At 54.2% G+C, this 24,934-nt stretch overlaps 1 protein-coding gene across 1 annotated transcript in view; it reads right to left on the bottom strand.

The window, feature by feature from the left end:
- Sh2b3 (SH2B adaptor protein 3) overlaps positions 1 to 24,934 on the bottom strand; it is a 32,009-nt gene continuing 7,075 nt past the window's right edge. Inside the window, exons 2-8 of the mRNA XM_026386115.2 lie at positions 19,182 to 19,955; positions 1,335 to 1,436; positions 1,163 to 1,254; positions 992 to 1,086; positions 692 to 906; positions 436 to 607; positions 1 to 296 (exon numbers count right to left, since the gene is read on the bottom strand). Coding sequence (XP_026241900.2) covers positions 1 to 296; positions 436 to 607; positions 692 to 906; positions 992 to 1,086; positions 1,163 to 1,254; positions 1,335 to 1,436; positions 19,182 to 19,928 — 1,719 coding nt within the window. The 5' untranslated portion in view covers positions 19,929 to 19,955. The remainder of the gene's footprint in view (positions 297 to 435; positions 608 to 691; positions 907 to 991; positions 1,087 to 1,162; positions 1,255 to 1,334; positions 1,437 to 19,181; positions 19,956 to 24,934) is intronic.

Here is a 24,934-nt window from a genome sequence, read left to right as displayed (position 1 = left end):
TCAGAGAAGTGTGTACTGGTTGTCTATGGCCCGAAGGTGGCTCCGCGAGGATGAGTCCATCTCATAATCTGAGTCCCGGGCTCCACTCACAGGCTCCTGCTCCAGGTGTCGCAGGCTGTTGGCCAGTTCCTCGGGTGAAGGCACCAGGTGGAAGATCTGCTCTGGGGGTGACGATCGGCCTGGGAGACTCTCTGGGCCAGACCCCCTGGGACAACCAGAAGAGCTGAGGTGGGGAAGGCCCAGCTCCGAGTCCCAGCAAGGGAGGGAGAAAGGGAAGAGGACAATGTTGCTGGAACCTAGGGTAAGGACCGAGAGACCATGCTGTCAGAACACAGAACCACCTCTCTGCACTGTACGGTGTGCAGCCAGCTTTCACCCCCTCTGTAGCTCCCCATGCCAGCCACCCGCTTCAGCGAGGGTCCTTAGTTGTCACACCTGGTGGCTGGGAGACGACTACCACGTAGCTGGACAGCCGGACGTCGCAGGCAGCACCACATTCCAGTGGGATAGGTGAGCGCTGGAAATGATGCAGCATGTCCACCACTGAGGGAAAGTGCAGGTGTTGCACTCGGCACTGGCCTCGCTCCGTGAGGGACAGGCGCAGGTGCTGCAGGACAGGGAAGGCAGGCTCACACCGTCCCTGGACTCCAGGGACAGCGTTGGCACAGCCCCCACCTGCCCTGTTCCATACCTTGGCTCTGCCCTGGAAGTTGAACGTGAGCACATACTCCCCACGCCGCGACTCGCTCTGCCGCACCAAGAACACACCATGGGCATCAGGACCCTGCCGCTGCACCAGCTGGGCCGCCTGCACTCTGGAGATGGGGCCATGGAACCAGGGGTAGCAGGACAGGAAGTGATCTGTTTTCTGGCAGACTGGGTCCAGCAGTCCCCCGGGAGAAGCACCTGACGTAGAAGATGGTTTAGTGGTGATTGAGTGGGTGCCACACGTTCAGCGTACCAAGGGAGGGAAGCACCTGACCCTACTTACCTTGGCTTAAGGAATCTCTGCTTCCCCTCCGGGAGCTGGATGCGCTGCGCTCTGGGATGGTGGGAATGTGCAGTTCTGCATCTGTGCTCTCCAGCCTGCCAGAGAAGAGGCCATGCTTAAGGACCCGGTGGGTCTGGGTGGACAGGTGGGCTGTGCAGGGGCGGGCCTCACCCTCGGCCTGCGCTCTCCCAGAGCTCAGCCATCCACGAGTTCAGCTGTTGCTCGTCTCCCACCTCGAAGATGATGTCTGTCCGGTCCTTCACCTGGCAGAGCAGAAAGGGACAGCTATGTAGGTCTGAGAAGTATCTTATCACCCCCTTGGTGTGGAAGCCCCGTCACTCACCCGCAGCACAAAGGTGTAGAGGTTGTCTGGCATCTCAAGGCGTGTGCATCGCCGGACCTCCTGGATGCTGGAGCAAGCTGTTTGGAGCTTGGGCTTTGAACTCTAGGACAGCAAGAGGGGGTGATCAAGCCTTCTCCCTGAGGTCCCCACTCCATCTGTCTGCTGCTCCCTGGAGGGTTTGTGGAGTGCTTACTGCTAGCACCACCTTCCCCTGAGATGCTAAGAATGCTGTGCTGAGGCCTCCCTGCCTGGACCTATGGACACTGCAGCTCAGACACTTAACTGACACCCTTGTCCTGGTGGGTACACAGAGCTCTGCCCACCATCCTCATCACACGACACCTCAGTGGGGAGAACTTAGCATGACCACCCCAAATTAAAATCAGCTGTGGAGCCACACTCTCTCCCAGGACCGTCAGGTGGCCTTTTAAACTCAGCGTGGCGGCTCTAGCCAGCCACTTTGGGGGTTTCCTCAGAAGGGAGATCCCCTCCCCACCTCTTGTGACAAGACTGATCCTGAGGAAGGTCAGAGGTTAGGAGGAGCCAGAGATGAAATGGGTAATGGACGGCTGACTGGGTTTCCCTCCCTCCATCAGTGGCTTGTTCCCTAGGGGCCAAGAGACAACCAGGTGCTCCTGGAAAAGACCACAGCCCCTGCCAAGCAGCAGAGGAGGGTAGGGGTGGCAAGGAGGCAGGCTCAAAAACAACTTCCTGGTGCCAGGGGAGCCACCTCCACCCAAAAGGTGCTGGAAGAATCCACCCGAGTGGGCTGGCCACCTGCCTGCCGCTTTAGGGGATGCTGATAGAAAGTGGGGGCCACCCAGGTTTAGATATCCGGGGAGGAAGAGCAGTGACCCTAGGGCTTACTGCTGTGAGGGAGGGAGAGTGGCTAGAAGCCACACAACTAGCAATCCCAGGCCCACAGGACCAGCATCACTGGGGCTTCTTCACCCCATTCCCACAGCAGGCCACTCCTCACACTCCCCTTTTCCTTCCTGCCCCAGCTGTAAGGCATTGATGCACACTTCCGAATTGGCACTGTCTGCACACATCCCTCCTTTCTGGCTCCCCCCACCTTCAGGGTCGCTGGAGGAAGTAGGCCAGGCCCAGAGGGGAACAGCCCTGGTCTTCCTTTCAGTTCCTCAATCTCCTGTAAGCCTGAGACTAAACAGCAGAGCTGCTGGTTTCATTCTGATGGGGCCTCCCTTCCAGCTCCGCCCCAGGGGCTGAGGTACTGCTGAGCAGGCAAGCCAGGGGAAAGAGGTTCCACCTCCTTGCCTACGGTGGCCGGTTCTCCCCCAGCTCCCACACAGCTGTGTGTGTGTCTGGAGAGACGATGAACTCAGGCCAGTGTGCCAGCACCAAGCTGCCTATTCTATATAGTATGTGACACCAGGGGCTGGACCCAGGTCACTGGCCCCTGTGTGTGGACTGGCAGCAGCCCATCTGCGCTACAGAAGTAATGGGCAAGCCCAGGCTCCCTATGTTCCATCTGCAGGCAGCACCATTTCAGGCATTTGAGGGGTGAGCAGCAGAGTGGCACCCACCACATCTTGCCTTCTGGGGAGCACTTTTGCTCAGACCCACATCCAGAAAGCTGATCTCTGTGGCCAATCCAGTGGGAATGACCCATTTCTTTCCTGTGACTGCTGGGAAGCTCAAAGTGAAAGACAGACCAGCTCTGGCACTGATCCAACAGTGGAGCTTGCATTTCTGCAGCTACTTTTCTCCTGGACTTCATAGTTATCTTGCCCTCTAGTTTTTAGGGTCCAGCCCTGACCCTGCCACTTCCTGTATAAGGGCAAGAGACTCAGCCTCCTCCAGGCTGTGATTGTGTTAGCTGTGCAGCCATCTTTGGAGGTAGGATTGCAGCTCCGTGAACACTTTGCAAAGCCCTGGGTTCCATCCCCAGCACCACATGCAAAAAAAAAAAGAAAATGGGGGTGGAGGCTGACTCCTCATGAGCGTTGCCAGATTTCCAGGCTGGAGGGTTTGAGCCCATGTATAACTAGTGTACAGATAGAGAATGGATTTTGCTTCTAGAGCCAGCCAAGCCCTGGGTTTGTCCCAGAGGGATAGCAGTAAGAAAGGCAGGTGCACAGCTATGGACCAAAGGTCCCTCTTCCTCCCAGGGTGGCTCTGGGGCCCCCAGCCTGCCTGCAGGAAACACTGACACTGGAGGCAGAACTTTCATCACCTGCTAGGCCTCGAAGCTAACTTGAGAAATAATTCCTGTGCATCAAGGAACAGGGCCAGCACAGAGCTGCCTTGGCACCTTCCAGAAGCTTCTACTCTTCCGTGTTCCCATAGCCACCACAACTGGGGTCTGTCAAGCACTTGGCAGCCAGCAGGACCTGCTGCCCACATAACACATGAGGGGGCTGGCGCAGCAAGGTTAGAAGGCTACACGTGGCTGAATGTACACAGATGTGGACCTTTTGGAGAAGCAGGCCTGCTAGTCCCCCCTCTACAGGAAGCTAGGAGAAAGGAATGGGGGGGGGGCAGCACCTATCCATGCCCAAGTGGCCCAGACAACCCTGTGCTGAGCAAGGGCAGGCAGGGCCCTCACAATATTTCACCAGCCTCCGAAGGCCAGGCCCTATATAGCATGTGACATCCAAACTGGCCCACTGGGGTTCCCAGGCCACACCAGTCCTCTGGCAGTCTCATTTCCCCTAGGGCTGCTGAATCCTCCTTTGGGACATGAAGCAGAACAGCCCCAGAGTCACTCCACCATCCTTGCTCTCCCACTCACCACCTCTGAGACCCTGGGCATGGAGCCAACCGGTGCCTCAACTTCCTTCAGTAACAGGGACAGCAAGCAGGTCCTACTGACCCAGGACTAGAGGCAGGCTCAGTAGTATTGGATTAAGCCTGAAAAGGTTCAAAGACAATTCCAGTGTCATGGATGGCTGATAAATGAATGAGCACTGTCATGTGAAGTCCTTAATCCAGTCTTACTGGTTGGAATAAAAAAGCAACCTATTTTGTATTGTAGTTTTTCTCCGAGCTTCCTAGCAGCTAAGACAACTCCAAGAGTTGGTGGTTAAAGACTGAGAAGTCTTACAGCAGAACTCATGCATTCCCAGGACTTTGTCCTCTTTTTTGTAGACTTTATTGTCACCCATACCAAGATATCAGGGGGTCAAGGTGAAGAAACTTCCTAAACAAGGTTCCTTAGCCAGTCTCTGATGAATAGCATGGAAATTGAGCCTAAAAGGTAAAGGCCACCCAGAATCCTGCTCAGAAACCCCTAGATCTGCACACCACACAGCATCCTCCTTTCCTCAAGGTCTGAGTCAGCCAGTCCTGGGCCTGAGTCCCTGATCTGCCTTCTGGAGGGGACAGACACCCCTTCTTGCCTTGTCCCCAGTTTAGCAATAGGGTAACAATGCCTCTGCCCTCCCATGAGAATCTGGCCATACTTAGTGTGTGCACAAGAGCTCTCAGGGGACTGGCATTGGCCAAGAGACACACTGGGCTGCAAGAACGATGCAGAGAGGCTCCGCACAGGAGCAGCTGCATCAGCGCACCTCTGCCCGGCACGCCCAGGTTCAGGAGGCCTCCCTCCACCTTCTACCATTGGGTCAGGCAAAGTAAGTGGCTGTGTTTGCTGAATTTCGACAAAGTGGAGGAAAAGCAAGGCCCAGAGGCTGGCAAGCACAGGCCATGGGAGGACGGAGCCATTATGGGACTGCGGGCCAGTGACTTCCAGAACATTTAGAGTCACAGGCCACCAACATGTTTAAAATTTTCTAAGAGGAAATTAACAGAGGACTAAGGAGCAGGCATGTCCCAGAGGAAAGGAATCCTTAATATCAATTAGCCAGATTCATGAGGGAGAAAACTCTCTCCCTGTCCTGGGCCATCTTGTGTCTGGCAATATGTGTGGGAGCTCACGTGATCCTCATTGAGCCCACATCACAAATGAGACAGAGGCTCAGAGAGGGTGCTGCGACCTGGCCACCTCTGGAAGTGAGAGGAGGCACAGCAGGGAAGCTGGACATGTCCTCCCCAAGCACCAGGGAGCCCCAGGAGACTTGGAGGAGGGGAAGGTCTGGCAGGCTAATCCCTTGACACAGAACGGTGGGTGTGGACCAGAGACCAAGCAAGGGGGAGGGAGAGTCGGGTAACATCCTGCACCCCAAAGGGTAGGACAGGTGGGGCTGTCCTGACTTGCACTCGCGGAGACATCCAGGGTTCGCTACCTCCCACCCCATCTCCTGCTCAAAACTTGCCCACAGCCCACTCACCTTGACCCTTGTCAGTTCTTTGAGCTCACCTAGTCTCTCCAACCCCAGCCACACCACCCTGCTGCTCCTGAAACAGACCAAGACACTCAGGCTGTCACTTCTACTGTCCCCTACCTGCATCTTCACAACCTAGGCCACTTCTCACCTGACCAGGTGTGATGGCAGTCGCCACCATGCACTGTGTGTTGCCTTGCCCTAGCTGGCTGTCCATGCCAGCGCTCATTCCTCTTCTGAGCTCTTCGGGGACTTGGTATTTGCCCTCCCGGCATCCTCAGCACGGAGCCCAGAGCCTGGTAGGTTGGTAGTGCTCACTTTCTACAACAAGGATTCATCCTTGGAATGCCAAAGCATCTTGGGTGCTAGGGATCAGTGGGGCCGGCTTGCCCAGATGAGGACTACAGCTGAGTGATGGGGACAACTTCCAGCCACTATGGGCAGGCTGAGGAGAGGGGCAGGATGGGACTTCCTGCGCTTTCCCCTAAGGCCAAGGCAGAGGCACTGAGAGGAAAGGCTTAGGTGCGGCTATTGCCCTGTAGCAGTGGACAGCAGGCGGAGGCAGGGAGGAGCCAGGACTCTGGCCTCATGTGCCCAGCCCCACAGGACATTACCTGGCCACCTGGTGGTAGAGACTGCTTGTGTGAGGCTCATCTCAGCAGAGAAAACCTCCATCCCACAGGGAGCCCCACCAACACCCAGGCATTGCTATCAGGCAGGCCAGTTTCCTGATGACACAGCTGCCTTCTGCTGACTGGGAGTCCCTCTAGGTGGAGAGGCCATGTTCCCAGCCAGGCCCCAGGGAGGTGCAGGAAGCTTGCCCGTGCATGTGGGCAGCAGGGGTGAGGTGGGGCTGTGGGGGTAGCTCACCTCCCCTGTTCCCTGCTCCTTTTGGGATGAGCTGAAGGCTGTGAGCCATTCCAGAAGCTGACGCAGTGTTGGCCAAGGGCCACGGGCTGCTTTGCCTTGTCCCCAGCCAGGACCCCAAGCCTGGTCCCAGCCTCACAGGCTCTTCAGGTGCCTGCTGCAGCCATGTTTTGCTCTAGTGACCTGAGCAAGTCCTCGCTCCTTTCTTTTCTTTCTTCTTTTTTTTTTTTGCAGTACTGGGGATTGGACCCAGGGCCTTACATGCGAGGCGAGCACTCTGCCAACTGAGCTATACAACTTTTCTTGCTCCTTTCTGGATGGCAGCACACCCTCCTGGGTGCCTATTGTGAGTCAGCTGCTCCCTCAGTACAGGCTGCATCCATAGGAGGCCCCAAGGCTACATCTCCAGCCTCCCCTCCCATGTAGGAGAAGGGAACAGCGTCTCCTTTCCTAGAAAGGCCCAGTGCCAGACGAGAGGCCTATGCAGCCAGAAAGGGCAGAGCCGGATGCCGCAAGATGCTCCTAAATCCCCCTGCTTGTGGGATTCCCCCCTCTCCCTGCAGGTGGCACCCATCTCACACTAAGTGACCAAGTAAAGGGATGGTGGCAGGACACACATCCCTCCCCCTCCCCAGTGAGACCTGTGTGGAGTAATTATTAGCTCAAGACACTTGGATCAGGGCACATGGGGGGTGACCCAGATGGGAGCTGCAGGTGTGTCTAAAGCCCCACCCCCTGAGCAAACTCCCCTCAGTCCCATGAGGGTCCCTCCATATCAAAAAGAATCTACACAGTACAGGAACATAAAGCTCCCTCAGGCAAATCACCCCACACAGTAACATGGACAGGGACACAAAGCCCCTCTCAAAAGCTGGAGCAGATTCCTGAGAAAGCCCCCTCCTAGATGGGGTATCCTGGCCAATTCCCATGCCACCTGTAGGAAGGGGCACAGCTCCTGTCTCAGGTCAACATAGTGGGACCACTCCTGGAAACCCCATGCTTTCCCTCCCTGGGCAGAAGGAACAGGGGAGCCTGGTGCCTTGGCCTGCTCGTTGTCACACAGGGAGAAGTGGAGGGTGCTCCTCAGGCTAGGCCAAGGACATAGGGCCCCTGGAACATGCAAAGGGCTGTGAGCCTTCTTACTATGCCTCAGTCAGTCCCCCACCAGTGTCCCCAGAACGGCAGGGCAGTCCTGAGTACAGCCAGTGAAACCCCCGCTGGCCAGCGTTGCCAACCACAAACCATCTGGCATGGGCCCCACCTTGGATGACCACATCCTGTACCCGCTATGGCCAGGCCAAGTAACTGGGCTGCACCTTCGCTCATGAGCAGCTGTAGGCCTCTCCAGGTCCAGGCATTCCGGGCTACCAGCTGCCAAGCAGGGCTTGGTCCCACAGCCATATCATGTTCAGGCCCCAGGTGGGTATCAGGGCCCAAGGGAGCCATACTGTCCAACCAGATACAGCATGACCAGCTGAGAGAAGCCCTGCCCCAGGACGCACCTCCACATCTGCTCAGTACCAGCAAGGGTGGAAAAGCTGTGGTTAAGCAACAACAGACGACCCATCACCAGCCTAGGAGGGGAGAGTACCAAGAGGAGGGGACTGTCACCACCAGTATGCCCAGAAGCCCGCGGCCCCTGGTGGCTGCCTTCGAAGAATGATGATTCAGAAAGAGAGGTGAAAGCGAGAGCCCCTGGAGCCAGCGTAGGGGGAAGTGGGGGGGAAGCTCCGCTGTGCGACTCCCCCAAGCCCTGCAGAGTGGCAGGAAAGCCCACATTCTCTCCCTCCCCCCTCCAGCTCCAGTTTACTAAACACTTACTATGGTGTGCAGGCCTTGACACAGCATTCCTGACACCACAAAACTGTGGGAATCACACCAGCCACTATGAATGAAGACCAGTTGGATTAAGAAAGGAAAAAGGAGGGCTGGGGATGTGGCTCAAGCGGTAGCGCGCTCGCCTGGCATGCGTGCGACCCGGGTTCGATCCTCAGCACCACATACCAACAAAGATGTTGTGTCTGCCGAGAACTAAAAAATAAATATTAAAAAAAAAATTCTCACTCTCTCTTTAAAAAAAAAAATTAAAAAAAAAAAAAAAAGAAAGGAAAAAGGAGCTCTGGGTATGGTGGCACATGCCTGTGATCTCAGTGGCTCGGGAGGCTGAGGCAGTAGGATCACAAGTTCAAAGCCAGCCTCAGCAACTTAGCAAGGCCCAAACGAGACCCCATCTCAAAATAAAAAATGGGCTGGGAATGTGTCTCAGTGGCTAGGTACCCCCTGGGTTCGATTCCTGGTAGCAAAAAAGGAAAAAGACTGGAATAATTACTCATCTGATCCCTTGGTAGGGAGGGCATTTCCAAGCAGAAAAAGCAGAGAATGAAACCATAAAGATCAATGTCTGCATTTTCACTACCTTAACAAACCTCAATAGACCAAGGAACTCGGGGACAAAATTGAAAAGTGAAATGAGAAATTAGGAAATGTTTGTAACCATGACAGAACTAGCTAATAATACCCATGACATGTGAAAGAGTACTTGCAAACCAGCAAGAAAAGGGCAGGCTGTGCAGAAGAGCAAGCAAAAGCAAATGACCTGGTAAGGTGTGAAAAGTGCTTTTGACCAAGAAGCCCAAGAGAAGCATCCAAAGTCCACAGGGACAGAAAGTAGATCAGAGGCTACCAGAGACTGTGGGAGAGGGGATTGATTGAACTGACTACTGGCAGGCAAGGGAATTCTTTCTAGGGTCGGGGAAGTGCTCTAGAGGATTAGTGGTGGTGGTTGTGTAATTCTATAAATACATAAAAAGTAAAAAAAAAATTATACACTTGAAGCAAACACAGTTTATGATATGGGAATTAGAGCTCAATTTTTTTTAAAAGGGGAGGGATGGTCAGTCACTTATAATCCAAACAAGGTAAGTACTTTTCACTGAGAAGTTGGTCAAGTTATTAAAAATAAAACCCAGTGGCCAGGCACAGTGGCACATGCCTGTAATCCCAGCAGCTCGGGAGGCGGAGGCAGGAGGATCATGAGTTCAAAGCCAGCCTCAACAATCTAGTGAGGCACTTAAGCTAACTCAGTGAGACCTTGTCTCTAAGAAAATACAAAATAGGGGTGGGGAATGTGGCTCAGTGGTCGAGTGTCCCTGAATTCATCCCTGGTACCCAAAAATAAATATATAAATAAAACGCAGTGCTGCACGGATGATGATTAGGTGGGTATGACCTTTCTGGAAACGACTTGAAAAAGACTCATCAGAAGCATTAGAAATGGCTAATGACAGGCTGGGGTGCAGCCTGTACCCACAGGACCCTGGGTTTAATGCTGGCACTACGCGCCGCACACAGAGCCTTTCTAAGCACATGAGGAGGTGCTCAACTTCATCAGCCCCGGGATGCACGTCACACCACAAGGAAACCTGCACTGCTCTCGCCCATGACCCCTCCAGTACAAGCTGAGGCAGGAGGGTCACCGGTTTCAAGCCAGCTGAAAAAGAATTTTTTTTGTCCAAAAAGAAAATACTGATACACCCCCCCCCGACTCTCTCACACACACACACACACACACGAATCTTGGAAAACACAGTACTTAGTAACGTAGGCCAGATGCAGAAGACCACATATATTGCAATTCCATTTACACGGGACACCTAAAGTAGACAAATCTACAGAGGAAAAGCAGGCAGTGGTTCCAGGGCCTGGGAGAGGGAGGATTGGGGGTGGGGTAAAAGGTTTCTTTCTGAAATGATGAAAATGTTCTAAAATTAGAATACGATGGGGGTTGAACCCCTCTAAATGAGGGATCTTGTGGTGCTCATAAAGCTGCGACTGGAGAGCATCACATTTGTCCGGGGCCTCCCCTGCCAGGAATGTCACCTCACAGAACAATCAGAGAAGGGATCCAAGATTCCTGTGCAGAATGTGCAGGGCGTCTGCATCCGGCAGAAATGTCTGAAATGGGTCCTGACAACAAGGGAAGGGAGAAACCCCTCCTAGCCCTTCTCTGCCAGCTCATCACTGGGGCAGCCAATGTTTTAAAAAGACCTGGGAATGCGAAAGAGGTTCCTGTAGGGGGAGAGGGGAGCACCAGGTGATGGCAGCAGGCGGGGGCGGGGCCAGGCCTGGGCTCCACGGGCACCAAGGCAGGGCAGCCAGGGGGAGAGTGAGCCCTAAGGAATCACCACTGGGGCAGAGGTGACAATAACAGAGTACAAGGACATCTGCCTAAATGGCAGTGCCGGGTCTCTTGGGCAGTGGGATGGCAGGGTACTTTTATAATTTCATCTGAGTTTTGTTAACTGAAAAACCAGACAGACGTGGAGGCCCAAGTAGGTCAGTTTCCTAAATGACACACAGCTTTTGGAGGGGACAACACAGGCCCCGGTTCTAAAGGGTTCCCTAGAAAAACATCTCTTCTGCCCAGTCCCCACGTGGACTTCAAACACCATCAGGCCTAGCTGGGACACCTGGGCAAGGGCCATGTACACTGTAACAGGGTCCAGGCAGCAACCCTGTAGGTGAGTCCCCAGGCCAAGTGGCCCCCATCCACGGGTCCCAGGGGCAGACCCAGTGCTCAGCAGCTCCTGTGGCCTCCTTCCCAGCTTGGAGAGGAGGTCAGAAAGAGGGTGCAGGGGCCCCAGAAAGGAAGCTGAGACAGCCCCTCCTGCTTTGGGGGAGGAAGCCCTGCTCCCCGCCCGCAAGGGCCTCAGCGCGGAGACCTTTGGTTTCCTTTTCCATTCACAGGGTGGGCGGGGGATTTCCACAGCGCCTGCCCGGGCTGCCAGCGGTGCCTGGAGGGGAGGACGCCCAGGCCTTCAATGCAGTGAGCCCCTTCTTCCACCCCTCAGGTGGGAGCACATCATGCCACGCCATCCCATTGTCACTCAGCAAGGAAAGCACTGACATCCCATTTTTCCATAATGAGAAACTGAGGTTCAGAGAGGCCAAATTCTCAACCAAGTGCCACACAGCAAGGGCACAAGAGCCAAGATCTGAACTCAGCAATGTCTATCATCCTCTGCAGCTATCCCACCACCCAGCCCACAGCCTCACCTCCCCAAATACACAGATACAAAACCAACTTCCAGGAATCTGGCAACAGCAAAGCCCATGGAGCTGGGTGGGAGCGGGAACTGGCCAAGGAGGCAGGATGGTGATGATAATCCCCCTGGCTAACACCCTCCCTGTGGACTTGGGCACCTTCTAGTCTGCAGATTCATAGAATTTGAGCTGAAAGGAAGCGCCTCGATACCATCTGCCCGCGGTTTCAGTGCGGCTGGGGTTTCTTCTAAACGGCAAAGCACTCTTCCAAAAACGATTTTGCACAGAACCCCAATGGGGGCAGCTGGGCTGCTGTGCGTATCTTGGGCCATGGGAGCCCTGCCCACCTCCTCCCTCCCTCCCTCCCACCAGTCCTGGAAAGCCTGGATCAAGCCCCTGGTCACCCACTTCAGAGTTCTGAGAGGGGCAGGCACCTACTTGGGTCACACAGCAGCCCAAGGCAGGGAGAGGGCAGGATCCCTTCTTTCCCTTGGGGACCTTCTGCCTCTGGCCTACTCCAGGGAGGTGGGACTGGGGAGCACTGGCCTCTTAAGCCCCCGTCTGTCCAGTGGTGTATGTGGGTGCTATGCAGACTCACCCAGCCCAAAACTGGGGGGAGAAAGGGGCACTTTCTCCACCTATATTGGGGGCCTTAACACAAACCCAGCCCTTGGTGCCTTGGTGAGCCCATGTGGAACCCCTTTTCTGGCTCCTGTGTGGTCTTAAACAAGTCTCCACCTCTCTGAGCCTCAAGTTTCCCGTCTGTGAGATGGTGGGTGGGTCCCTGCTCCCAAGGTCTGTGGTGAGGATTCCGTGGATGTGTCAAATATAGTGTCTGTAACATGGAAAACAAAGAGCTGCTGTGGTCATTGTCACCAAGCCCCGAGGGTGTTGGCGCTCCAGGCCCCCGCAGGGCAGCAGCTTGGTTAATTCTGCAGTGGGGCCTTTCTTCTGATTTTGCTTGGGGACCCAAGCAGAGAGGGCACCGTGTTGTCTTTCCCAAGGGCCGCAGCGTGGACGGTGCAGAAACAGGACTGGAACCCAGGCCTGAGCACCACAGGCAGCCCCTGCCCACAGCTTCCTGCAGCCTGGCCTCCTCGGCCCCCTGTGCTCCCGCCTTGGAGAGGAAATGGCCAGGCCCCTGCGGTGGACCGCCCTTCCTTCTGCTTCCTCTCTCCCACAGGCGAGGCAGGGTGGCAGAGGCACCTCCCTGGTTCCACCCAGGCCCTGGCCTGTCTGCTCCTCTGGCCTTGGAGCCTTAGTTTCCTCGTCCCTGGGGCAGGTGCGCCAGGAGCAGGGGCAAACTGTCTGGAGGCCGACGCTGGCCCTCTAGTGCGTTTTGCTGGCTTTGCTGCACAGGCTTCAGGGCACGAGGGCCATCCCACCTGGCTCTGCCCCTTCTGGCCCAACAGGCCACCAAAGAGCCCAGGATCAGAGAGGCCAAGCCCTGGCCCCAAGATGGCAGGCCCAAGCTGTTCAACGCCACCAGGCAGGGCTTTCTCCCCCAGGACAACAAGCCGGCAGGCAGGAACCATGACGGCTCCTTGCTGCAGCCCAGTGAGGCCCCATGTCCTGCCCAAGGAAGCTGGCACACAAGGAGCAGCGGGGGATGGCTCTGAGCCACACTGGCCCCAAGGCTGCCTCCTCTTAGGAGTTCCCCAGGCCCACTGTGCAGGTGAAGGTCTAGGAGCCGCCACCTCCTTCCAGGAGGGACACTGAGAGACACATAGAGTGTGCTGGGCCCACCAGGTCCTGGGCATTCCTGATGAGGGCCCCTCTTCCCATTTGTCAACTGGTGGCCGAGGACATGGCCACAGGAGTTTCTCCTGCTCTGAGAGCCCAAAACAGGGAACCCGGCCAGGAAGGACCCTTGTGAAGGCCCTCAGCTGCCCAGGTTCCAGCCTCCCTCGGCCACTCACAAGCTGCAGGCCCTCGAACAGACCTTGTTCAGCCAGAGGGTCCCCATCTGTGAATGGGTGCCACAGGGCTGCCAAAAAGACTACCTGAAACAAGGGCCTGGTGGATAAGGCGCCCGCTAACACTGGCTGAGCAGGCATTCCTAAGAGGAGCTGGGCTCTGTCACTGTCCTCCTAGACACATAAGGAAGACTGAGACTCGGCCTCCAGGGCCATCCCGCCTGGCAGGCTCCAAGACCACCATGGCCAACCCAGGCCTGAGCATATGAGGGGACTGAGGCCCAAGACACCATTCTGCTCCATCTGAAATGGGCCCCTGGCTCCCAGGGAGGACATGCACCAAGGCCAGCACCCCAGCCCAGTAGCCTGATCTAGCCCCTACCCTGCAGTGACTCAGGCCAGGCCAACAGGGACCCTCCCACAGATGCCAGGTCCACTGTGTATATAAGAGGAGCCAGACACCTGGATTCCTTTTTTTTTTTTTTTTTTTTAATTTTTAACATTTATTTATTAGTCTTCGGCAGTCATAACATCTTTGTTTGTATGTGGTGCTGAGGATCTAACCCGGGCCACACGCATGCCAGGCGAGCGCGCTACCGCTTGAGCCACACCCCCAGCCCCGGGACACCTGGATTCTTGTGTGGAATCTCTGCGTTTCATCTTCTTAAATATTGGCGCATATATGCACCTTAAATATAAGGTGTCCCCCAAAGCTCCTGTCAATGCAGGGATATTCTGGGTGGTAACTGTAGGCAAGTGGGGCATGGCTGGAGGAGGCGGGTCTCTGGATTGTGCCCTGGAAGGATCCATCTTCCCTGCAGATCCCTCCCCTCTCTGCTTCCTGGCTGCCATGAGCTGAGCAGCTTCCCCATGCTGGGCCCTCTGCCATGAAGTGCTGCCTCACCATGGGCCCAGAGCGATGGAGTCGGCCGTCTATGGACAGAGACCTCTGAAACCATAAGTCCCAAATAACTTGTCATATACTTTGGTCATGGTGAAACCAAGCTGACTAAAACAGCAACTGACCCAATTCCCTATTTTCCTTTTAATACCAAGTGAGGTGGCACCTTTAGCTGCCCTGGCAGGAGCTGTCCTGCCTCTCTGTTGGTCAGAGCTGGTTCAACAGGGAGCTGGGGATAAGGGTGACTCAGGGTGCAGATCTCCTTAGCTGCAAGACCTAGAGCTCGCTTCTCTTTGTGCCTCTCAGCCTCAGTTTCCTCATCTGTTCGATGGGTCAGTGAGCTCTGCCTCATGGGAAGGTCCTGGTGTCTAGGGCAGTGCTGATGCACACTGGGCACAGTCAAGGTCACAAGCACACACTGCCTGTCCCGGTCCATCCCAGGCCCAGACCTGCCAGAGAAGGAGGGACTGCAGGATCAGGGGGCATGGAAACTCGAGGGTCTTCCAGGAGAAGAATCAGGCCACACTTTCTCTGGCCAGCCTGGTGCCAAGAGGCCACAGGTTACTCTGGAGAGTCCCTCTGGGCCACTGCCACCACTAAGTAGCCCTGGAAAGTGTCTTAGCCCTGGTTGTACCCACACCCTTAGCATAAAATCTAGAATCCTCATCATGACCAAGAAGGCCTACCCTTCTCCAGTGTCATCCTTTCTTGCTCCATATACTCCAACCCCTGGGTGCCCGATTATTCCTGAACTTATCGAGCTCGTGTCCACCCCAGGACCTTTGCATTTGCCATTTCCCCACCTAGGACTTTATCTGCATCTCTCAGAGAAGGCTTTGCTGACCATCCCTCAGCAGAAGCCACCCCCTGCCCAGAACCTGAACTCAGCAGGAGAAACTGCCCAGCTTTTGCCCACCTACAGGGACACACTGAAACCAGAGGAAGTCTGAGACTTCTCTGCCTGTTTTCTGACTTTGGGAAATAGCCACAACCCTCCTCCAAGCCCCTGAGCAGGGCTGTAGCCCTCCGATGCACATACCCACTAAAATGGAGCTCGCTTCCATCACACCCCTCACAGTGACCCTGAGGGGCTGTTGTTGCCACCTCTACTTCAGACTGAGACTCCGAGTGGAGTCAGGGTCAGCTGGCCAGAGGCAGAGCTGGGACCCTCTGGGGGAGGCTGCCCCAGGAGCCTCTGCCAGGCGAAGTCCGAGACACAGGTGGGCAGCACCCTCTCACAGTCCTGGTGCTCCAGGCCCTTCCTGCTCCGAGCAGCAGGGGCCTCCACCAGGGTGGCATCTGTTCCCTCCCCCACAGGACACCGTGTAAATGAGTTCAGGTGCAAATACAAAGCTAAGCACTCAGCCCCCCGCCCACCAGCTGGATGCCAACCCCCACCTCCTACACAGTGCTGCTGCCATGGCCAACACTACGGTCAGAGGTCAAGGCTGACCAACTGGCAGGCGCAGACAAGGCTTGTGGTCTTGGCATCCTTGGCCCAGAGACCAAAGCTCTGAATCCCTGGGGAACACTCGGGAATGTCCGACTGCTCCATACACAGCCGGAAGCTGTGGGAAGCTGCTAACTGGGCAGCTGTGCTAGAGAAGAGCCAGGGAGGCCTCGCCAGGGCTTCTCGCCTCACAGGTGACACCCACCAACCTATCTGGGACAGAGGCCCAGGTGGCTTGGGCAAGACGACAACGACCAGTCGACCTCCCATGCCCTGGCTGCTCTAGTGAGGCAGAACCCTGGGGAATGTGACGAGGCCCACCTTCAGCTACTCTGATGGCCCAAAGTAGCTCTGGGAATGAAGCGGTGCTCTCAGCCCCAGGTCATCACCACAACAAACCACAGCACAACACAACGAGGACATAGCCCTGAGCACCGCCCAGTCCAGGGACTCAGGCTCACTCCCAGCCCTGCGTGGGGACCAGCCTGAGGCCCGGGGCTGGGGAGGCAGTCGATTCATGCAGGCCGGTCCCTCCGACTCAGGCAGCTGGCGTCCAGATGGCTTATGTAAAACCGAAGCTGCTTTCCAGAGGGAAGTGGATGGGGAACGGGACCCCACCACAGACAGACAGGTACAACCAGGTCTGGGTCCAGTCCTTGCCTTCTGTGACCTCAAGCTTCATTATGAACAACAAGAAAACAGTTTTTACCCGCCCTGCCTTTTCCTGAAGCTTCCAGTGGTGTCTGGAAGACAATTTTCCACCTACAGAGTTGCCCTGCTCCCCTCTACCACACTGGCTCTTTCCTTGTTCTTCCTTCCAAACACACTCAACACTTTCCTGCCTCAGGGACTTTGCCCAGGTTTTTACTTCTGCCCGGATCTGAGCTCAGTCTACAGTCACATCTCAAGACACCAAACAAGTAGAGCACAGAGGCACATGCCTGTGATCTCAGCGACTCAGGAGGCTGAAGCAGGAGGATCACAAGTCCGAGGCCAGCCTCAGCAAGTTAGTGAGATCCTCTTAAAAAAAAAGACTCTTGATAAAACTTTGGCAATTAAGACAATGTGGTGTTGGCATAGGACAGACACATAAGCAATGGGACAAAATACAGCCTGGAAGCACATCTCCAGAGATGGACACTGAATTAGGACAGGGGGCACTGCAGTCCAACAGGAGAGGAAACCACAGGAGCACCTTTCACGGGAAGGAGCAGCCAGGTTTTCATAGGTGAGAGAGGACAAGGGTGGCCCCACCACACACAAAACCCAGTCCAGACAGCTCCCAGTCCAATATGGGAGGCCCAAAAACAAGGTCTCCAGAAGAAAAGGCAAGAAAATGTCTTCAGGACCCCAGAGGGCAAAGATTTCTTAAGCAGGACACAAAAAGCACTAACCATAAAGGAAACAGTTGATAAACCAGAGTTCACTAAAATTAAGAACTTCCGCTGGTGAAATGGCAGCCTGCGATGCTTAGGATGCAATCTCCAGCACACACACAATATAGAAATAAAAATGTGAAATCCTTACAAATCAGTAAGTAAAGGAAAGACAGACAATGAAAACCAGAGTCCCTTCATAAAAGACTAAATTCAATGGCCCACAAACATGGATGGTCTTCAGGGAATGCAAATTAAATCCATGTTAAGACTTGGTTCCCCTGGAGAATGGCAACTGAGGGCTCCAACTCCAAGTGCTGACCAGGCCCACAACCAGGGACACTCCTCTAAGACTGCCAGAATGCTGCAGCGCAGCTGTGACAAGAAACTGCCAGACTTTCCCCAAAGTTAAGCAAGCACTGAGTACACGGACCCCCAGGAGAAATCACAGCAGACGTCCCTCCAAGGAACTGCAGGCAGTGCTCAGCTCCCTGCAGTGGCACTGCGGCTGTGGGGTGCAAGAGCTAGTATGGAGGAGGCACAGGGGGTCTATGCTGGGCTCCTTGGGTTGCACACTCAGACACACTCAGGGAGCCTCAGCACAAGTGGGCTACACCACAATTATTTAAACAGGTCACCGCACATGTGAGGGCCCTCCAAACTGGGCCCCTCTGTACACCCCCCCCCCCCCGCAGAAACTTCGCTGCTTTTCCTTTAGAACACAATTTACTGTTTGTAATTCTGGGCTTTTTCTTCCCGTAGCTTCCCCTAGCACCCAGCACCACTTGTTCCCAACATCCAGAATGCATCTGGCAAAGAACGGCTATCAGTCCACTAGTCAACCCAGGCCCTCAGGACTGCACTCACCCTACACGTAGGAGTTCAGTTGGGTCCAAGGAAAAGGACAAGGTTTTTTTTTTTTTTTAAAAGAGAGTGAGAGAGGGGAGAGAGAGAGAGAGAGAGAGAGAGGAGTTCAGTTGGGTCCAAGGAAAAGGACAAGTTTTTTTTTTTTTTTTTAAAGAGAGTGAGAGAGGGGAGGGAGGGAGGGAGGGGGAGGGGGAGAGAGAGAGAGAGAGAGAGAGAGAGAGGAGTTCAGTTGGGTCCAAGGAAAAGGACAAGGTTTTTTTTTTTTTTTTTTAAAGAGAGTGAGAGAGGGGAGGGAGGGAGGGAGAGAGAGGGAGAGAGAGAGAGAGAGAAAGAGAGAGAGAGAGAGAGAGAGAGAGAATTTTTTTTAAATATTTATTTTTTAGTTTTCCTCGGACACAACATCTTTGTTGGTATGTGGTGCTGAGGATCGAACCCGGGCCGCACGCATGCCAGGCGAGCGCGCCACCGCTTGAGCCACATCCCCAGCCCAAGGACAAGTTTTTAATACTGGGAAGAAAAATAAGACAAGGACAAGCACAGGGGGTGCTAAGGAATCAGCGCTGAAACCTCTTGAAATAATACACCTATTTGTCACTATCAGTTCAGTCAGAATTTTCAAGGACTTTGGGCGAAATTGCCACCACCCCACACGTGAACCACAAACCCTGACACCCAAGGGAATCCTCGACCTGAACACCAAAAATGTCAAACGGCCAGGGGGCGCCTAAGGAGGGACAATAGCTAAACCTCATGTGGCATCTGGCACCATCCTGCACAAAGAGGCAAACGCCGCCAGGGCTAGCCCCTGACTTAGGATAAACATATATGTCAACACAGGTGCCAGCATGGCACTTCCCCTGCGTCCTTCCCACTAACCCAAAACGACAGAAGCCTGAAATGCCAGCCCATCAGGGGCAGGAGAACCGCAAGTTCCAGGCCAGCCCGCGCAATCTAGGGAGACCCCAACTCAAAATTAAATGGGCTGGGGCTGCAGTGGGAGACAGAGCACTTGCCTAGCACGCAGGAGGCCTGGTTCAGTCCGCAGTGTCACCAACAAAAAGCGAATCAAAGGAGACGACAGGCTCCTAGTTAGACCTTCCTCTGGGCACTCAGCCACCTGCAGGGGGCTCACACCCTCCCCCCCCCCATCACCAGCGGTGGCAGGCTGGCTGGGACTTACCTTGGGCGGGTCGAAGAGCTCCAGCACGCGGTCGGGGCTGCCGTCGGGGCCCTCGGCGCGGCGCAGCGCCAGCCTCCCGCGCTGCCAGCGTGCGCCACTGTCCATGGACGCCTCGTCCGCCAGGCTGTAGCGCAGCGCCGCCTCCTTGAGGGCCTCAGGCGGCGGCTCCCGGGCCAAGCTCCAGGGAAGCAGCTTCCTGGCCAGGCCGGGCCTGGCGGGGGACTCGGCCAGCTCCCCGGCAGCGGCGGCAGGCAGCTCCCCGGCCGACCGGCGGCGGAAGATGAAGCGCAGGCTGCGGCGCAGGTGCTGGAGGGAGCAGGAGCCGGGCGGCCGCAGCGGGGCCAGCTCCTCCGAGCTGCGGGCCTTGGGCAGCGCGGGGACGGCAGGGCCGGGGTCCTGCTCGGCCGCGGGCGCCTCGGCCTTGGTGGGGGACCCACGGCCCGTCTCGCGGTAGTCGCGCCCGGGCGCCCGGGCCTCGCGCGCCTCGCACACCTCGCGGCAGAAGTATCGCTGGAAGAGGTCGGTGAACTGCAGCGACACGAGCTCGGCGCGCAGCGGCGCCAGGTGAGGGTGCTCCCGGGCGAAGAGCCAGTACTGGCGGGCCAGCTCGCGGGCGGCGGCCACCGCGTGCAGCTCGCAGAACTCGCTCCAGCCCCGGGGGGACGGGGTCGCCGCTGCAGGCAGGGAGGCGGAGGAGGCCAAGGGCGTGGAGGAGGTCGAGGAAGGCTGCAGAGTGGGCCCGTTCATGGTGGAGACCGAGGTGGGGCGGCCAGGCTGAAAGACATGGAGATGGGCAATGAGAACTGGGCCTGCAGGTGAGTCACAGATGCAGGGCTCCCGCTGTGTTCCCAGGGTACAGTACAAGACCTCCAGTGTATTCCTGAACCTGGGGACACTAACTCGACCCTGTAACGGCTCTGGTTGGTGAGTGACAGGAGTGCAGCATATATGGCATGGACACAACAAACAAATGACTAATGTCCAGACTGGACAGTTAGTTCCACATCCTAGGAGATTTCCTCACACAGACGCGTGCACATATAAAATTTATGAATTATTTATTTTTGGCATTTTCCATTTAATATTTTTGTATTCTGGTTGACCACAAGTAACTAAGACCCCCCCCCCCCCACACACACACACACACACACACACACGAAACCTTGGATAAGCAGGACTGCTATATTTCAAACCACCAACTGGAGACAAATTATTCACCCCACACAACATCAAAAATTAGCACACTTATAATTCCTGCCACTCACGGGATGCTGAGACAAGAAGACTGCAAGTTTGAATCCAGTCTCCTCAATTTACCAAGATTCTGTCTTGAAATTTAAAAAAAAAGGCTGGGTATGTAGCTCAATGGTAGATGTCCCATTGGTTCAATCCCCAGAGCAGAAAAGAAACAAACAAACAAACAAAAATTAAGCAGGAGCCAGGTGGGGTGATGCACACCTGTATTCCCAGCTACTTAAGAGGCTGAGGCAGGAGGATCACAAGTTAGAGGCCAGCCTGTGTCTAAAATAAAATTAGATTAAAATTTTAAATTACCAGTAATACCCAGCATTGCAACAGGCACTTTCCTACAATGTTCCATCAGGTGATCTGACTTTTTTTTCTTCATACCTTTATTTTGCTTATTTTTATGTGTATTTTTTTAAATAAACATTAGCCCAGAGATTGTCACTGAAGTAACGTGTATTCTTTAAATTTTTACTTATTTACTTTTTTATTGTGTTTTTAATGTGGTGCTGAGGATCGAACCCAGTACCTCATGCATGCTAGGTGAGCACGCTACCACTGAGCCACAACCCCAGCCCTTTATGTGTATTTTTATGTGGTACTGAAGATCAAACCCAGTGCCTCACACATTGCTAGGCAAGCGCTCTGCCAGCCCAGGTGGGTTACAAGACAATCTGCCAAGAGCAACGTCAGACCCATCATCCCACTTTCACTTAAGAGACATACACAGAGAGGCATGTACAGGACAATTCCCTGTGAGGCATCTCCTGCCACCGTGTTTTTAATGGGGAAAAAAATAGACAGAACCAAATGCCCACCAGCCAGAAACTAGTGAGATAAACTGTGGTACAACTGCAGGCTGGAATATTCCACAGCAGCTTGAAAGGATGAGGAAGATCTATTCTACCACCTCCCAGAGAGCTGTAAGGCACACCATTAAGCAAAAAAGGCAAACCAGGTGGCACACGCCTGCAATCCCAGTGGCTTGGAAGGCTGAGGCAGGAGGATTATAAGTTCAAAGCCAGCCTCAGCAACTTAGTGAGGCCCTAAGCAACTCAGCAAGACATTCTTTCTAAATAAAATATCAAAAAAGGCCTGGGTTGGGGGCTGGGGCTGTAGCTCAGTGGCAAAAACACTTGCTTAGCATGTATGAGGCACTGGGTTCGATCCTTAGTACCACATAGAAATAAATAAATAAAAGCATTCTGTCCAACTACAAAAAAAATTTTTTTCTTAAGTCCTGGGGATATATCTCAGTGGTTAAGCATCCCTAAGTTCAATCCCCAGTACCAAAAAAAGGCCAACCACAGAACACAAACTGTACATTCTATTTATATAAACAGTTCCATAAAATCAAACTACATATGTACATAAACATATTTAAATGGTGAGCCAGGCCCAGCATGGTGGCGTGTGCCTATAATCCGAGCTACTCGAGAAGTTGAAGTAAGAATATCACGTTTGAGGTCAGCCTCAGCAAAATAAAAAAAGAACTGGGGTGGGGGCTGGGGCTATAGCTCAGGGACAGAGTGCTTGCCTAGCATGTGTGAGGCACTGGGTTCGATTCTTAGTACCACATAAAAATAAATAAATAAAAGCATTCTGTCCATCTACAACTACAAAAGAAAAAATTTTTAATGTAGCTCAGTGATAAAGAACCCCTGGGTTTAATCCCCAGTATGGGGAGGTGGGGGTGGGTAGGTGAGCAAGAAGAGCATGGCAGAAGCAAACCCATCCTGAAATGATATCCTCTGGGAAAGAGCCCAATTTGGGGTGCCGGGGTAATAACCAAGGAAAAGTTACTGCCTCTCTAGAATATGGTCAAGAAGATGAATTCTGGAGCCTGGGTTCAAATCCCAATGCTGCCACTTACTGGTTAGATAACCCTGATTAATTCATCGTAGTTCCTTCTGCCTTGTTTTCCCACCTTACCTACCTTATGAGTGTAATAAAGATTGAGTCAATAAATATAAAGATCTTAGAACCTAGGAAGAGCTTAGTAAGAACTGGCTGCTGTTATCCTATTTAAATGTTATAATAATAGTGCACTGATGTCTACACAAATAAATATAAAACAACAAATAAAAAGGAATACATTCACAAGACTCACAGGGTGCAAAGGCCTCTCTTGCTCTGCCAGGCCCTCTCAGGACAGGCAGACCCTTGCCTGCTCCCCAGTGGGGGCTTCAACTCCCATGGTCAAGGGCCCCCCCTTAAGTACAAGATAATCAAAATGGCATTATGTCTCCCGCTGTCCTCGGTGCTGAACAATTCATGCTTTAGCAGTTACCTATCGGGGTCTCCTTTCTCCCTCCCAAGCCTGGCTAGGCCTGGGCCTTACCCCTGCTGGGGACCATACATCTATGCTTGTTCTTCAGGATGGAGAATAAGAAATGCCTTCTCTGCTCTGGCACAAAGTCGGGCACAGAATCCCTGATAAGCAGGAATAGTGGATGGTGCCATCCTACACCACTCCCTGACAGGGCAGGGGCGGCAGTCAGGAAGGAGAACAGGTGGGAGAGCTCTGAGGACAAATGGGGCCTCTGTCCACTTCCTCATTCACTCCCCTAATATTACTGAAGCCTGCTGTGTGCCAGGCAGTGCGCTGGGCCCTGGGGACATAGAGAACAAGAAAAAACCCCTGCCCACCTGAGGCTCACTTGACAAAGGGAGCCAGTGTTGGTGGTGTGGCCTGTGATACCTGACTGGACCTCTCCAAACCTTGGTTTCCTCATCTGCCAAGCAGGTCACACAAACATCCACCTCAAGTGACATTTGTTAGGAATTGTTGAGAGGGTCTCAAGTTGGAGGTCAGAACTCAGAATGGAGTTCTTCCAGCCATACTCTGCTTCATGTGCACTTTCTCCCTGTGTTGCCCCATCACTGGGCACACCTACAGGGTAACAGTAATGATAGGGCCACCCCCACCATCTCCGAGCCTCCCTGTGACACTGTAGTTGGTGGCAGGATACCCCAGTTGGCACAGTGAACTGCACTTGCTGGGAGGGTGCTCTGCACACAGCAGATACTCTGCACAGTGAGCAGTCAGGAAAGGCAGGCAGGCAGGTCGTGCATGGTGATGACTGCCTATAGCCCCCCGTGACTCGGGAGGCTGAAGCAAGAGGATCACAAGTTTGAGTCCAGTCTGTACAACTTAGCAAGATCCTGTCTCAAAAACAGAAGGGGTTGGTGTGTAGAGCACCCTGGGTTCAGTCCTCAGCACCACCAAAAAAAGGTAAAAGAGTTGGCAGGCAGAAAGGAAGTGGGCCACATCTGCCCTGGGCCACCTCCTTCTGCCTTTTGCTGAAGGGCATCTGTCCCTGGGCAGCCCTATAATTCCACACACTCAGGCTGTGACACAGGTAAGGCAGGCGCTGCTCTCTTGACTCTCAGGAGCCCAGACAGCTCTGATTCCAGCCCCACCCAGCCCAAGTGGCCTGCCAGCCACACTGGCCACCTCTGAGCAGTGGTGCTAGTTGTTCCCTGTCCTGTCCACTCTCTGTCTGCTTCCAGTGGAACACAAAGAAGCCTGCCAGATGTGGCAAGACCTAGACTTGTCACATGCTATCCCACAGCAGCCAAGGCAACTTCATCAGTGATGATCCCTGTCAGCATGTGGGCTCCTTGAGGCTACACTACCTGCTTGAGAGCCAGCTCCTAGCATACAGCAGAAGCTCAATGAATGTTTATGGCATGAACAAACAAAAGAAATGGTTGGACTTGGAACCTCTCTGGCTCTTTTGACAGACGCATGCAGCCAGCATCAACTAATGGCCACCTCCCCTGGGCCTCTGTACATACCTGCTCCTTTGTCTGGAATACCTGTCCCTGTCCACTGCCATACATCAGAATCTTGAAGCCCAGCGGCAGGAGTCTCCCACGCCCTGTCACTATCCAGGCCAGGGTGGGGAACGCTTATTACACCTGTTCCCAGGTCTTCCTGTGAAGGACATCTACTGTGTTCTTGCCATACTCTGGGCTTTGTGGTTTTTTGTTTGTTTGTTTTTTAAAAACATTCTACCCAGCATGGTGGCACACGCCGGTAATCCCAGCGGCTCAGGAAGCTGAGGCAGGATGATTGCAAATTCAAAGCCAGGCTCAGCAAAGGTGAGGCACTAAGCAACTTGGTGAGACCCTGTCTCTAAATAAAATACAAAATTTATGGTAGAGACTGGGGATGTGGCTCAATGGGCAAATGTCCCTGAGTTCAATCCCCGGTACCCTCCCCCTATAAAAACAAAGAGCATTCAACCTCTACATCTGAGCTACATCCCCGGCACTTTTTATTTTGAGACAGGGTCTTGCTACTTTGCCCAGGCTGGCCTGAAACTTGCCCTCCTCCTGCCTCAGGCTCAAGAGTCACCCAGGCACTTGGCTACCAGTAGGCGTTGTTCTAATCCTTATGTGAAGCATCAGCTCTCACAAGCTCGGGACGGCGCAAGGAGGTAGGTCCAATTATGGCTCCCATTTTACAGACAAAGAAAGTGAAGCACAGAGGAGTCCCCCTG

The sequence above is a fragment of the Urocitellus parryii genome, chromosome 3 (assembly GCF_045843805.1).
Source record: "Urocitellus parryii isolate mUroPar1 chromosome 3, mUroPar1.hap1, whole genome shotgun sequence".
NCBI classification, from domain to species: domain Eukaryota; kingdom Metazoa; phylum Chordata; class Mammalia; order Rodentia; family Sciuridae; genus Urocitellus; species Urocitellus parryii.
Note: the sequence above shows the minus strand (reverse complement) of the source record. Positions and strands in the feature narration are given on the sequence as shown.